General features: G+C 36.0%; 4 protein-coding genes across 4 annotated transcripts; 2 read left to right on the top strand and 2 right to left on the bottom strand.

Annotated features, from left to right (window-relative positions):
• The first annotated feature begins 312 nt into the window (after positions 1-312).
• LOC143722553 (protein BTG1-like) lies at positions 313-977 on the top strand. The gene is made up of 2 exons (XM_077213934.1): positions 313-439; positions 661-977. The coding sequence occupies exons 1-2, from the start codon at positions 313-315 to the stop codon at positions 975-977; spliced, it is 444 nt and encodes a 147-aa protein (XP_077070049.1).
• A 2,180-nt stretch (positions 978-3,157) lies between these two features.
• Positions 3,158-6,801, top strand: ognb (osteoglycin, paralog b). Its single transcript, XM_077214422.1, has 6 exons — positions 3,158-3,666; positions 4,031-4,115; positions 4,204-4,368; positions 5,809-6,011; positions 6,101-6,193; positions 6,281-6,801. Exons 1-6 carry the CDS (start codon positions 3,373-3,375, stop codon positions 6,449-6,451), a joined length of 1,011 nt encoding a protein of 336 aa, XP_077070537.1. The 5' UTR covers positions 3,158-3,372; the 3' UTR covers positions 6,452-6,801.
• On the bottom strand, positions 6,619-8,865 carry uqcc5 (ubiquinol-cytochrome c reductase complex assembly factor 5). The gene is made up of 2 exons (XM_077214425.1): positions 8,551-8,865; positions 6,619-7,998 (listed from the first exon to the last, which is right to left on the bottom strand). Exons 1-2 carry the CDS (start codon positions 8,702-8,704, stop codon positions 7,907-7,909), a joined length of 246 nt encoding a protein of 81 aa, XP_077070540.1. The 5' UTR covers positions 8,705-8,865; the 3' UTR covers positions 6,619-7,906.
• Positions 8,866-9,180: 315 nt separating this feature from the next.
• On the bottom strand, positions 9,181-12,531 carry kctd6b (potassium channel tetramerization domain containing 6b). The gene is made up of 4 exons (XM_077214424.1): positions 12,390-12,531; positions 12,159-12,208; positions 11,849-11,939; positions 9,181-10,315 (listed from the first exon to the last, which is right to left on the bottom strand). The coding sequence occupies exons 3-4, from the start codon at positions 11,873-11,875 to the stop codon at positions 9,629-9,631; spliced, it is 714 nt and encodes a 237-aa protein (XP_077070539.1). The 5' UTR covers positions 11,876-11,939; positions 12,159-12,208; positions 12,390-12,531; the 3' UTR covers positions 9,181-9,628.
• Between the last annotated feature and the right edge of the window lie 420 nt (positions 12,532-12,951).

Below are 12,951 nucleotides of genomic sequence, written 5' to 3'. Positions count from 1 at the left end.
AGTAATATTTGTCCGTCCTCCAAACAATTAATGTAGTTAATATTCTAGTTTAAACTGAATATCTGTTTTAGTTCGTCGGTATTACAAGATAATGTGGTGATTTTGTTGCTATTTAGTGTTTACAAATAAATAAGTTAGTGTTTTTTTAGTGTTTTGTGTCGTTGAAAACTTACAGGTGAGATATTTACAATTTTGTTAAGATAAATAACGTTATTGAGTTACACGTCATTTACCTTTATTTGTTTCCACTGTAGCCTACTTTGCGGCACGTATTATTTCGTGAGGAACATAATTGGAACATATGAAAATAGGATGAAAACAGAGGTGTCAGTCGCTGCTACTTTCATCAGTGGTTTACTGAGCAGAAGCAGCAGCAGTGTTTCTTTCACTGGAGATCAGCTGAAGCTCTTCACTCACACACTCACTGATGCGCTGATAGGTAGGCTACTGACAACTGACCTGCTTTTCTCACACGACTCGAGTACTTTTTTTTGATTAATAAATAAATAAATAAAATGTAAACAGATGGCATCGGTTATATTCTTTTGAATAACCTAGTGTAATTTTTGTGACAAATAATAATAAAATGCTTTTAAATGAAATTCAAAGTTTCAGTATGCAATAAGCTGTATGCAGCTTCACCTTGTATGTCTCTCTTAGAGCACTATCGGCAGCATTGGTTTCCTCATGCTCCCTACAGAGGCTCTGGCTACAGATGTTTACGGATCAACCGTAAAATGGACCCTCTCATAGGAAAAGCAGCCTCTGCTGTTGGACTTGCACAAGAGCAGCTTTTCTCATCACTTCCAATAGAGCTGACCCTGTGGGTAGACCCTTCCGAGGTGTCCTATCGGATCGGTGAGGATGGATCCACTTGTGTTCTCTACAAGTCCTCACCGCAACGGCCTAAAAGTGTCTCCTCCGCAGATTCATCAGCCCACACGAAGGAGAAACTGAAAACCAGACAATCGAATTGATCAAAAGGGTTTGAATATAATGGAAGGGTCTCTGTTTTGAGAGATTTTGAAACCCTCTCTCTATGTAAATTCTGCACTTGTTTAAAACATTAAAGGAGTAACTGAATGTGGAGCATAAACGTTGCATCCTACATGTCCACAAGCACAATTTTGGATTATGGGCAATGTAAAATAAATGGAAAAGCATAATTTGTGTAAAAATAAATGGAGAAGATATTGTTAATAAAGGCAAAAGGCCGTGGGGCACAATTGTGACATGGCATTATATTTTATTAGTAACATTTCTACTTACTATATTTAACCTCTTTATTAAATTATGTAAAAATGTGTTTAGTAAAAAAAAAATTAAGGAAACAATAAAAGTAAAAAAAAAATCTCATCAATAAAATAATTGTTAAAAATTAACTCAAAGCAAATGTCATTTCAGAAAATTACTGAATCAATCAGGACAGTTTTGCCATGCATAACAGTGTTATTATTGTTAACTAAAATAGAACTATTAAAGAACTGAAAAACTTAAACTTAAAAAGGTACTGAAGTACTAAAATTGCTAAAACTGAAATAAGTATAAATTAAAGGCAAATAGAGATATTTTTAAAAACAAAATAAAAAAAATGACAAAAGCACATGACTAAATAACTAAAAATTAAACTAAAATGCAAACAGGAAATAAATATACAATAATAGATAAGTCATACTAAAATAACACATGCATGATAATAAACTGGTGTTTAGGAAATTATACTTTTGAAATATACAAGATAACGTGGTGATTTTGTTGCTATTTAGTGTTTTAGGAGCAAAGAAAACTTTAAAAGGCCTATTACCCCAAATGAGACCTTGAAGGCCCCGATACACTTAAAGCAAAATCGAACAATGTCATTTCGAACAAAATCAGTCCAAAACGAACTTATTTGCATTTATTTCTTATAATATATTACATATTTATATAATAATAATAATTCATTACATTTATATAGCGCTTTTCTCAGCACTCAAAGCACTTTAGATAGAAGGGGGGGGGGGGGGTAATAATAATAATAATTTGTTACATTTATGTAGCGCTTTTTCTGGTAACTCAAAGCGTTATACATAGAAGGGGGAATCTCCTCAACCACCACCAATGTGCAGCATTCACCTGTATGATGTGACGGCAGCCATATCAGCAACCCCACACCAGCTTATTGGTGGAGAGGAGACAGAGTTATGAAGCCAATGAGTATAGGGATGATAAGGAGGCCATAATGGACAGAGGCCACTGGGCAAATTTGGCCAGGATGCCGGGGTTAAACCCCTACTCTTTCTAAAGACATCGTGGGATTTTTTGTGACCACAGAGAGTCAGGACCTCGGATTAACGTCTCATCTGAAGGTTCATCATAAGCTCCATCATAAAGGGTTTCCAGGTATCGTCACTGTTGGGCCCTGGGCAATTGTTACTTAACTAATATATTTTGCCTTATATAAGCCCAAATGCTTTTTACAAATAAACAAATGTTTATTTGTATGTTGAACTGTCTGGTCTGTCTAGGTTTCATCCTACGTCCCATCAGGTTAAGTAACGGCACCCAGAGGAAGGTCGTGGAAGTGTGTTTTTCTGATGAAAACAGGCAGTTCTCCATAAGTGCTCAAAACCCAGAGGATCACAGTTAAAGCCATCAGATCTTTCTCACTTCACAGAGATCTCTAAAGAAGGCGAAGTTATGTATATCATTCAGCATATCAACTGAATGATGTTTGAAATCTATTTCACAGCACTTTGTCATGCATTTCCAGTATAAAGATTATGTTATTTCTCTCGCCCAAATCAGGCATTCTTTTCGGCTTAATCAAAAACAGGGGAACAGAAGGTTTTCTCCGTCTTCTTTCAATCCATCCCCTGACACCAACCAAACAATTTCTAACAATAAAGCTTTTGAACGTCAAATAGAGATGGAAAACACTCTCGTTTCATAATCTTAACTCACATGACGAGTTTTAAAAGTTCAACATATTCAAAAATGCTGTCCAAGATTCCTGAACTAATAGTAATTTCCTGTTGAACTCCATCCTTTATTTCCATAGCCAGAACTGTTCTTTCTCTATTTTCCCTTTATTTTCCGGATCCCAGTGTTCCCTGAAAATGTCTCATTATATCTCTAAAGGGAGGAACATGTCTTATTAGTTACTGTAAGATCATATGCATTCACATGAAGACAGCAAAAATATATCAATTTCAAAGTGTTTTCATCCACTTTACTCCCTTTAAGCACAATTTCAAATCACATGCATATGGACATGAAATGGATTATAGCAATCAATAAAACATCTTCACTACAGTTTATTTTGGCAGGAATGGGGGCGAGTGATCCGTTAAATAACCTTATGACAGCACAGAGTGGGTTAAGGCCAGTTTCATGAGTTGTTTTTTTGATGGTTCACAGGCAGTCACTGCAGAGAAGCTCTTTAAAGGTCTCATTTTACTCAGAGGCTGTGACACACCGCGCTGCTCTTCACACAGGACAAGAACTGTTTCTCCTCACAAGATGATGGATCTGAAGATTTTACTCTTTTTCGTGACCGTGCCATGGATATTTTGTGATATGGCAAGAACCAATAAAGTGGTTCCTAGACATAAAGGGATATTGAAAATAGATGATGAAGAATCAATCTCAGAGAGTAGAGTTGTCATGGAAGCCAAGAAACCAAAGGTATGACAATTTAGTGCTGATTATGCATGTGTATACAGAAATTTGTAAACATTGTCATGTTAAAATAAAATTTTGCTTAACATATATGTTTTTGATGCCTAAAATGAATGGCATGAATACATATGCATGTATGTATGTATAATCAGAATGCCAGATATCATACATATGTTCTAAGAAAGGTATGCAATGGAAAACCTGTTAAATCCATAATGGGATTATGTCCAATGGAAAGCAGCACAATTGGCAAGTTATCTGGGAACTGACGAGCTCAGGGAAAGGCAAAATAGCATATGAACTGGTTGAACGTGTTGATATTGAGAGGAAACAAAATAATGTCATTTTCTTGTAATCTGCTTTATTCTAGAAAAAGGTCATTCTTAGCCCAGACTATGATAGTCCAGCTGATAAAGATGACGAAAGTCCAGGAGCAGATGATAAAGATGACAAGGGTATTTATTCTTTACTTTAATTTAGCATTCATTTGATCAAAAAACAATATTTGAGCCTATTTATTTCTATTTTCATTTTATGCTTCAGAACTTCCAACTTGCCTGATGTGTGTTTGTCTAATTGGATCGGTGTATTGTGAGGAGGTTTCTCCAGACATGACAACAGTTCCACCACTGCCAAAGGAAACGGCTTTCTTCTATGCGCGCTTCAACAAAATCACTAAAATTACCAACAAAGACTTTGCTGATATTGGTAAGAAGGGATGCTAGAAAAGCTTTTGGGTGTTTCCACCAAAACACACTGTGTAACTAATGATTGGAACCGGATCAATGTAATCAGAGCAACTGAGTGAAATTTTCCTTGAGACTAGAACTCAAACAGACATACAGACCTGAGAAAGGTCCCTTAGAGTCACTGGTATAGAAGGGGAGACAGATCTAGAAGGTTTTGTGCATTTAAAGGGATAGTTCACCCAAAAATGAAAATTCTGTCATCATTTACTCACCCTTATGTCATTCTAAAAACCCCTGTGACTTTCTTTTATCGGACATTTGGACCTCATTGACTTACAAATATAGGTTCACAAGTTCACATACATATAATCAGAATGTGCGTATCTGGCGCGCTGTCCGAGGAGAGGGCTCTGAGCTCGATATTTGGCCTGAACCCAGAGTACTCTCCCCTATCCCTAGCTGGGATAGGAATAATCGAGAGGGAGGAGTTGGGGTGGTGGAAGGATGCTGCAAACTGTCATGGGACAGAGGTAAGACAGCTCTATAAGCCTCCTCTCACGCTGATTGGTTAGATTATCTGAAACGTGCTCCTCCTGAACTTTGTTAATAAAACATAATTTCTTTATTAGCAACTATTTTCCATTAAGAACTTTTTACATCCATGGAACCTTTTCATTGCATAAAAGGTTCTTTTTAATGGAAAATGATTCTCCAGATTATTAAAACGTTCTTCACACTAAGAAAAAGTCTTTTCAGAACTGTTCACTGAAAGGGTCTTTGGGGAACCAAAAATGGCATTTCTCCAAAAAGCCCTTTTTGGAACCTTTATTTTTAAGATTCCATGGACAAAAAAAAAACAGTATTCTTTAATGTTACAAAGAAGCTAAACAGGTTTGGAACGACATGAGGGTGAGTAAATAATAAAGATGTTCATGTTCAGTTGCACCCCCATTGTAATCTCCAATTGTTTATATACCCAGCCCAGCTAACAAAATGATGTTCTAATATAAGAACGTTTTCCTAAAATTCCCATTAAAGTAGCCCATTAAAACATTATTAAAGAAAATTCCCTGAATGTTCTCAACGTAAATGTTTTAAAAACATTTTTCTTGGTCATGCGACTGTTCAGGGAACATTTCATTTTATCATTCTTCAAACATAATGGGAACGTCACCTCTGAATGTTTGCTGAGCGTTTTGAAACAAGTAGGCTAGTAACATTTAAAATGCATTAGGTAAACATCTTACTAAACGTTTCAGAAAAAACGCTCCATGGACTATATAAATAACATTTAGGGCTGTTTTGAGATTATTAACCAGAACTTTTTAAGGACGTTTAATTAACGTTATTGGAAGGATTGTTTATAACTTTGAGATAACCTTGACAGAACGTTAGCTAAAGGTCAGAGAACGTTCCCTGTTAGCTGGGATGAGATGTCCATATTGTGTTGTTTTCATAGCCACGCTGAGAAGAATTGACCTGTCTGGCAACCTCATCTCTGAGATAGAAGATGGCGCCTTTTCGAAACTCGATCAGCTCGAGGAACTAACGCTCGCTGAGAACAAGCTGGTCAAACTCCCAATGCTGCCAGCTAAACTTGTGTCTCTCAATGTCAATCACAATCTACTTAAAACAAAGGGAGTGAAAGCAAACATTTTCAAGGTAAAAAATGAATAAAATAGAGATTCTGAAATCTTATCAATACATTGTTTGTCTTATTCATCATGACTGGGGTCCATCTTTTGCTTTAGAAACTCATCAAGCTGGCATACCTGTACCTTGGAGACAACGGGCTGGAGGCCGTCCCACCACTGCCGGAAAGTCTGCGTGTGGTTCATCTACATGTACGGTCATCTTTATAGTCTAAATATATTTACTGTAGTATTTAAGTGTGTCCCTACATGTATGTATACTTTTAAAATCGTTTTCAGAACAACAACATAACGTCGCTGACGGACAACACGTTCTGCAAAGGAAACAACACGCACTACATTAGGTACAACATGCAGGAGGTTCGGCTCGATGGGAACCCGATAACTCTGGCCCAACATCCCAACAGCTTCATCTGTCTGAGAGCTCTGCCAATCGGACACTACAAGTAATGCTCTTAGAAGAAGAAAATGTTCCTTAAGCCATCGTCCAGCTGGCAACTGCTGTTATGATGATAGACAGCACATTCACAAAGATTTAACAGCATAATAAAAAATTATTGACTTTTAAGTGCAATCACGCATTTAGACATTTTTAGATCATTTGTAAGACACATATACAACTATTTTCTTGACTTTTATTCAGTGTAATCAATTTTTTATATTTGCAATAGTTTTTGCAAGTAAAAGTTGCAAAATAAGCCTGAGGTAAAACGTGAGGCAAAGAATGTCTGGGAAAACGATGTTCAGTGGGACTTTTACTGACATCCATTGCTGGTAAATAAATGAATTTAGGACCAACAGACTTTGATGGACTTTATCTTCGTAAACTTACTTACAAATGGCACTTATAGGCTACACTACAACTGACCATAATTTTAAAAGTAAAAAAACAAAAAGAATCTGTAAGCTACAATAATGAGAATTTTGATATTTATGGCTTAGCTTCTCATTATATTGACAACATTTTTCATGACTAATTATCTTATAATAATTTTCTCATAACTGATTTAATATCGCACAATAATGAGAAAGTCATTACAATAAAGTTTGTTAGCAAGTCATTTTTAAAAATAAATTATTTTAATTATTTATTTTTTACCTTAACTGAAGTTTTTGGTAAAGTTTTTCCTTATTATGAGAGCAAAATATATACAAGAAAGTTTCTGATTATTACAATATACCAAATCATAATTATTCATTTTTTATTATACACAAGATTTTTAATTATTTATGACATATTAACTCATGATTATGACTTTTTCATTATTTTGAGATACTAAACCATGATTACAATTACAAATTTTCTCATTATTTTATGCTCATTAATATGAGAGCTTTTCTCAATACAATAAGATTCACCCCCGGTTTCACAGAAAAGTCTTCAGCTTAGTCCCAAACTAAAATACAAGTTTGAGCTGTTTTAACTGAAAGCGATCTTAAAATATGTCAGTGTCATTGTTTTGTCTCAGGTTGCACACCAAATATCCTCATCAAATAAGGCCTAATTCTGTCAAGCCCTGTCTGTGAAACCGAGCCACTAAGTCATTATGAGATTCATTTCTCTTTATGACTTACAAATTCATAGTTTTACAAATTTGTAGTTGAAACAGGCTTTCAAAGTGTATTGGTTAGAATCACAGGACAGATAACTTTTATTGCATAAATAACCATCTTTATCTTAGTCAATACAAAAATTGCAACCTTCTGTACAGAAACACAGAGTCTTTTGCACCTCATCTGTCAACATAATTACCCAGTCCCTGTCACAGCTGCTTTATAGTTGATATATATTAGTATCCCCATTTTTGATTGATATCAAAAGTGTGTGTGCAAAAGTGTCAAAGCGTTTTTGATTTCAGTCTCTTCATCATGATGATCATGTATTTCCAGTGTGTTGTGATGATCTCACTTGGCTTCAGACTCTGTGAGCACTATCGAGCCCTCATGAATCTTGTTTTGGTATTCCCTCTCTGATTGTTTTCTTCTGTAGACATCATCTGTGGAGGCAGAAAATAATGTAACCACTTATCTATAACTACTACCAATAGTATACAGATAATAAATAGTATATAGGGTATTTATTATTAATCAACTGTGAGCCTTTAACACTGTTGTACCCTACGTAATTAAGGTCAATGATAGACATTGAGGCCTGGTTTTACAGAACAGGGCTTAGATTAAGCCAGGATTAGGTCTTAGTTTAATCAAGTAGCTTTTATAAACATGCCTTAGAAAAAAAAACATTACTGGTGTAACGTTACATCTCGAGACAAAACAATGGCACTGACATATTTTAAGATGTCAGTGCAAGTCGTGCAACAGCTCAATAGTGGATTTTAGTCTGGGAATAGGCTATGCCTTGTCTCTGAAACCAGGGCGGAAAGTCTTTGTTTTAAATATTTCAGTAAATCATCATTCACGTTTTATTAGCACATGCAGTACGCAAAAATTGTCAGGCCGCCCTGCACAAGGTGGACGCAGAATGATGCACAGAAACGCTTCAAAGAGAGGGGCGTGTATGTATATAAGATTTGACTTAACATACTTACAAAACGTTTCTCGTCCTATTCTCACATTAATCATGATCCACTCCATGACACCCCCGATACAGAAGAACAAGGGCAAAAATCTGTACGTTCCAAATCGTCTTTTTCCGGGAACAAGACTTAATATATATTTCAGGTTCCGACTTTTTCTAAACATCCTTTTCTTTCAAAACACAATTACCAGCTAGATATTTCTAAAGCACAGCGCAATTATAAGAACTAATAACATTGAGTTTTAAACGCTAGAATACAACATCTGAACAGTCGTGCCCTTTAACACTGATCTTGTTCTTGGCGCATGTACCCGCTGCGCAGTGCGCTGACCTTTCTTTTACTGTCTATGGCGCTGACAGAACAGGAAAACATGGCGGCGTAAACGTCATAGATATTAGTGTGTTCTAATAGGTCCGCTGGCAGGACTCTACCAAATCTGACATATACGGGGGAACCGTCTAAATCCCTTTCATACAATCTTTTGAATTGGGTGTTCTCACTCACTGCCATAATGTTAAAAGGTGTTTAAGCATATATATAAATATTCACCTATGTTATACAATTTAACTTGGAAAAGAGCCTCTCCATGATTTATATTTTCAATCCCTTTCAGTGGGAGAGACTAAAATGAGACAATTAGCTCATGCTGATGCTTTTTTTACTCCTTCTGAAATGAAACTGATGGAACAAATCAGTGAAATGTATTTCCATGTACAGCATGTGGACATTTACTACTTAAAGAGTCTGTTAGAAATACATGCACACTAACATGTTGATGTTGCACATAGTGCACAATGTTTGACAGTTTTCTCATTTGATGGAATGAATGAATACCTGAAACATTTTCTGGTGAATGTTTTTTTTTACATGGTCAAGGTGTTCATAAATTATTGAAAGTTGCTTGAGTATCATCTGAATATGTATTTGTATTATATGATATATCATTTTGATGCTTTCATTTGGAACATTTCATTCCTTTTTTTTTTTTTTGCTTGGCCTCAACTGACAATGGAATACCTACATATTAAAACATCACATTGGAAACAGCAGCAACCACATTTGAAATGGCACCACATTCATAAATGGGTCAGTCTTCTACTTTATATGCTGGCCGGCAGAAAGTCCAGTGATGCTCCACTGTGTTCTCATTGGCACGCTCACTCATGTGGTGCACCCGTGTGTTCCGAATTGTGAATCCCTGTTTGGTGATGTAGTCCATGAGGTGGACCCTTAGAGACACCTCTTGATGGTGGTCACATGGTCCAAAGGTGAAAGACACCTGACAGTCTCTGGTGTCCATCATGTGTTTGTTCCACTTGGTAAAGCTGTTGGATATTCCCTCAAGCAGCGAGTGGACCTTCGTGGTTATGGTTAGTTGAGTGATAATAACCGCTACTGGGTTTGAGTACTTAGACAGCTTGCGGGTGCTGGACAACTCTACCACCTGCTCAAAAGTGTCCAGTGGGTACAGAGGTTTTGGGTCACTGAGACATTGGATTAAAGGCTCGATCTGATAGAAGTCAGCTTCTTTACGCAGAAGGTCCGTCTCCATGAAGTCAACAGGAAGAGTGAGCTCGGATGTGCGCAGGAAGTTTAATATGTAGCGGAAAAGCGTCCCATCCCGATCGATGAAGTAGTTTCCTTGAGTGTCCCGCGTGGTGGGGAAGTCGCCGCGGAACATGGCGCCCAGCATGGAATCTGGGTAACGCTGAAGAGTGGAGATAGAAGTCGTGTAGAGTTGACCTCCGACATTTAAGGTGACTGGGTGAGTCAACTAGTAGAGAAGGACAATAGCGAGAAATCTTTAATGCAACTCCTCACACAATCAAAAAGTTGTTTCATTAGGAACTTTAAATCTGTTAATAGCTAATTTAAAAAAAGAGAAGTTGCTTAAAGATGCTAATAACAGGTAGTTTATGCATCAACATTTTTACCAAAACCAAAATTAAAGATAGTTGAAAATAAAGTTTGGGTAACTGAAACCGGTATGCTGTTCAGGGTGTTGTGTTTTCAGTTTGATATATTACACCAGTCATAAAGTTCTTTCGCAATGAGGGCCGCTTTATATTTCAGCCAAATAAATTCTACTCTAGTGTCACTTTTGGTCACGGTGAAGTGCATCCATGCCGCTGACATGTTTACCTGTTGTAGTTTATCCACGTTGGGTGCACAAAATAGACACTGACACAGTCAAAATGCCTCATTGGAGAAGCACCAATTAAATGCCAATGCTTTGGTCAACGATTTTGGTCCTCCAAAACTATTGAGGCCGATACTGAAAAATTAATTGTGTGCTGTTTTGGCTGAATATTTTTGGTTGCTGAAATTGTGGTGCATCACTAATAACAGGATCTGGAAAAAAATTTATTTCTGCATTGAAATCTGAATCATATTGGACAGAACTTACAGTGTGTTGAACTGAAAATAGAAAAGAATGGTTCGTTAAACATGTTGGCTTGACAAATACTGTTAAAAGCTTAAAGTTTAAAGGTCATAATTCGAAGGCTACATAGACCTTTCAGTAAGACAGACAGATAGCTCATCTATCTATGGAAACTTTGACCAATTTGAATGTCAGTTATGGAAAAACCTTCGATCTGATTACTTAGAAAATAAAGTCAATTTAAAACAGGCTGCAGGTCTGAGCCAAGTTTGTGGATGTAGATTGAAAGTACATGTCTAATTATTATTAGATGTAATTACAATTAATCATTTTCAATGGAAATCTGTGACACTTGGGATTTTTCATCATCTAGTACAGTAAGAAAACTGTAAAGGCCTGTTCACACCAAGGATAAATAAATACCATAACTATGAATTTTTAATAATCGCTCTAATTCTATGAGAATAGCGAAGTCCACATAACAACACAGGAACCATACCATTGGAATCACTTTCAGAACAATTTCTTTCCAGCTAATGAATGATAAAAACACTGACTTGAAGAGCTTGAGCACTTATTTAACATTAAAAGATTATTATAATGAATTCTATTTTCTAGTCAAGTCACCTTTGTTTATATAGCGCTTTTTACAATAGAGATTGTTTCAATGCAGCTTTACAGAGTTAACAGGAAAATAATGTTGTAATAGTACTGTTAAATACAAAATTAAATGTCCCTAGTTTCTAGTTAGAAAAAACAACAACAACACTTTTTTCAGCAATATGAATGTCTGAATTTCAATTAATTTTAATTCTACTTTAAATTGCAATACTGAATGAAACACAACTCTGAATAATAATCAATAGACTATAATACTTCAATAATAATAATGACTTCAGTTAAAATAGTTATCCACGTACTTACCCTATGCCCCCAGTCCCCATTATCCATTTGATAAGAATAGGTAAACCGCTCTGACCCACAGAAGAAGTTCGGATATTATCCTTGATTACACCTGCAAAAAAGAAACGTATTAGCCATACATTAAGGCAAATAAATGTATAGATCCAATTAAGGGTCTTTGAATATTTTCTGAGACGGTAATGACCCGCACATAAACACAAGATGCATCACTCACTGTGTGAGGAAGAAGCTCAGTGAATTAGATGCTCAATAGCATGCTAGCTGTTTTGGTAAGACAAGTAAACAGGTGTTCTGCAACGTAATTGCTTACCGTTTAGAAGAGTTAGGAACGTCCAGCGATTGTAACGTTACCTGATGTACCTAACATTAAAAAAAACATGAACATGTTTTAATAAAATGAAACGTTTTTACAAGGAACTTTTGCTAGCCAGCTACCATATACAGCTAACTCCCTGCGAACTACAAATTTAACAGTGACATAAATGAATAAAATAAATGTTTTTCCTGGCAGTGATACTGTGTGGGATGACCCCATCCTTACCCGTCTCCAGAGCTTAGGGGTTTAATCGTCGTTTTTGGTCGCGGCTGTACAGGACACTGAGAGTTAGCTGCTATTAAACGAGAATACAGCAGTATTCCTCACTATCACGTGACCTGCACTAGCGTACATTACGGCAGATTTAATGGCATTCTAGATTGCCTTTTAAGGCTGGGGATAAAATGTTGCTTTGCACAAATATCACATAACTACAGAATCTCACCAACAATAACTTATGGACATGGCAAATAATTCTATTTGATTGCACATGTGCCATAGTAACAGAGCTGATGAAATGCTGCAATGGTGCTGTATAGGCTAGGGGCACACAGCAATTCCAGCAGTTGGATAATTGTATATATAATAAATATAAATGTAATACAATTTAATTTACATGTATTTTAATAAATATGAATTATATTAAATTGAAATTAATTCAATGTGTTTCTTCTAATTAATTCAGATTGTAGTGCAAGAAATATGTTTTAATCCATATTTTAATATTTAAATCCATCAACTCCTCCACCTGAAAAAAAGTACTATTTATTAAGAAAAATGTTTAAAT

Source organism: Siphateles boraxobius, unplaced genomic scaffold (genome assembly GCF_051911475.1).
Source record: "Siphateles boraxobius isolate OS27281-9 unplaced genomic scaffold, OSU_SipBor_1 68, whole genome shotgun sequence".
NCBI lineage: Eukaryota > Metazoa > Chordata > Actinopteri > Cypriniformes > Leuciscidae > Siphateles > Siphateles boraxobius.
The sequence above is the reverse complement of the archived record's forward strand: the minus strand, read 5'-3'. Positions and strand labels throughout refer to the sequence as shown.